The sequence below is a fragment of the Mastomys coucha genome, unplaced genomic scaffold (genome assembly GCF_008632895.1).
Source record: "Mastomys coucha isolate ucsf_1 unplaced genomic scaffold, UCSF_Mcou_1 pScaffold4, whole genome shotgun sequence".
Classification (NCBI taxonomy): Eukaryota; Metazoa; Chordata; class Mammalia; order Rodentia; family Muridae; genus Mastomys; species Mastomys coucha.
In genome coordinates, this window is record NW_022196910.1 from 57,093,139 (window position 1) to 57,094,869 (window position 1,731).

Consider the following 1,731-nt stretch of genomic DNA (forward strand, 5'->3'; position numbering starts at 1 on the left):
TTTGCATAAATTTCATAGCATTAAATTTAAAAAAGAAGTGATTACAGCAACATATAGGAGAAATCATGAATGGAGATACAATTACTAAAAATATGAAAATTATGAAAAGACATAGAGTCAAGTATAAGCAATTTTTGTAACTGCAACAATACAAAAATTAAGTATAGATATGTTAAAACAGTAGCTGTTATAGCCTGTAATTTCAATAATTTTACTAGTACAACAGTCAAGCCTAACTTACTACTTTGAAGTAGCTGAGGCACACTTTTTAATCATGTCCTTTATTGCTTCTTTGATTTGCTTATTTCTTAGGGTATATATAAAAGGGTTTAGTACAGGTGCAAGTGCAAGAGTGAGTATGGCAACCCCCTTGTTTAAAGATATTCTCTCCTCGGCAGATGGTTTGATGTACATAAAAATGCAGCTGCCATAAGAGATAGAGACAACGATCATGTGTGAAGAACAGGTGGAGAAGGCCTTCTGCTGCTGAGCCGAGGGGAACCTCAGAATTGTACTTAGGATTTTCCCATAAGAGAACAGTACTAGTGCCAAGGTCACCAGGAGAATAATGATGGCAAAAATGAAGTTGACCAGTTGCATGGACCTTGTATCATTACAGGAAAGCTTCAAGATGGGTGAGTAGTCACAGAAAAAGTGTTCAATAATAGTATCACAGAATTCCAAACCCAGACTCACAATGACTCCAGGGCAGATCGCAAACAAAGCAATTAAACAGCAGCCGCCAAACAGCAATGTACAGACTCTCTTGTTCATGATGGTTGTATAGTGAAGGGGTCTACAAATGGCCACATAGCGGTCATAGGACATGACAGCCAGCAAGAAAAACTGTGCTATCCCAAAGATAAAGGCAGCAAATAACTGTGTGAAGCAAGCCTCCACCGAAATAGTTTTATCCATGGTCACCATGCTGACCAGGAACCTAGGGATGCAGGTGGATGTCAGAGAGATTTCTAAGAAGGAAAACTTCTGAAGGAAGAAATACATCGGCGTTTTGAGGTGGGAGTCCAACAGGGTGAGAAGAACAATGATAAGATTTCCAGTGATGCTCAGCACATATGTTATAAATAGGAAAAGGAAGATTACAATTTGCCACCTTGGGTCTTCTGTCAATCCAAGAAGAATAAAGGTTTTCACCAATGTATGATTTCCCATGTCTAAATGTCTTCTAGATCTTTCTAGCCTGGCAAAAAATTGTGACTGGTGAGTTCCTTTTGTAAAGACTTAAAGGTGATATGAAGAATCCTGGAATGCAATAGAAATGCAGAAGTTTTGTTTCCTTCTAAGTTTCCACATTTACTCATTGGTCAGAACTACAACTATAATAACACTTATATAAGTCCATGTCCCAGATATTCATTTCCAATTATTTTCAGATTTTTTTATACTTGGAAAATGTTTTATTATTTTCTGTGATAAATATTTGCACATTTCTCATTTTCTACTCACATTTTTTAAAATAAAACTTCCACTTCTACAGATTCCCAAGAAATATTTTAGGTTAAAACACAAAAATAAAACACAAAGCCAAAGACAAAAAATACCAAAAGAAACAAACAAAACAAAACAAAACAAAACATAAAACAAAATTGCAGCAAAAAGTTCAGAAAACCCACAAAGTTTGTTGTGTGTTGGCTACTTCCTTTGGGCATGGGGACCAGACCTGGAGTGTGGTTGATATATCTAATAAGAGTCCATTGTAAAAAACTGGTT

General features: G+C 36.1%; 1 protein-coding gene across 1 annotated transcript; it reads right to left on the reverse strand.

Annotated features, from left to right (window-relative positions):
* Positions 1–222: 222 nt before the first annotated feature.
* Positions 223–1,204, reverse strand: LOC116075799 (olfactory receptor 6C74-like). Its single transcript, XM_031349177.1, has one exon. It carries the CDS (start codon positions 1,171–1,173, stop codon positions 241–243), a length of 933 nt encoding a protein of 310 aa, XP_031205037.1. The 5' UTR covers positions 1,174–1,204; the 3' UTR covers positions 223–240.
* Positions 1,205–1,731: the final 527 nt, after the last annotated feature.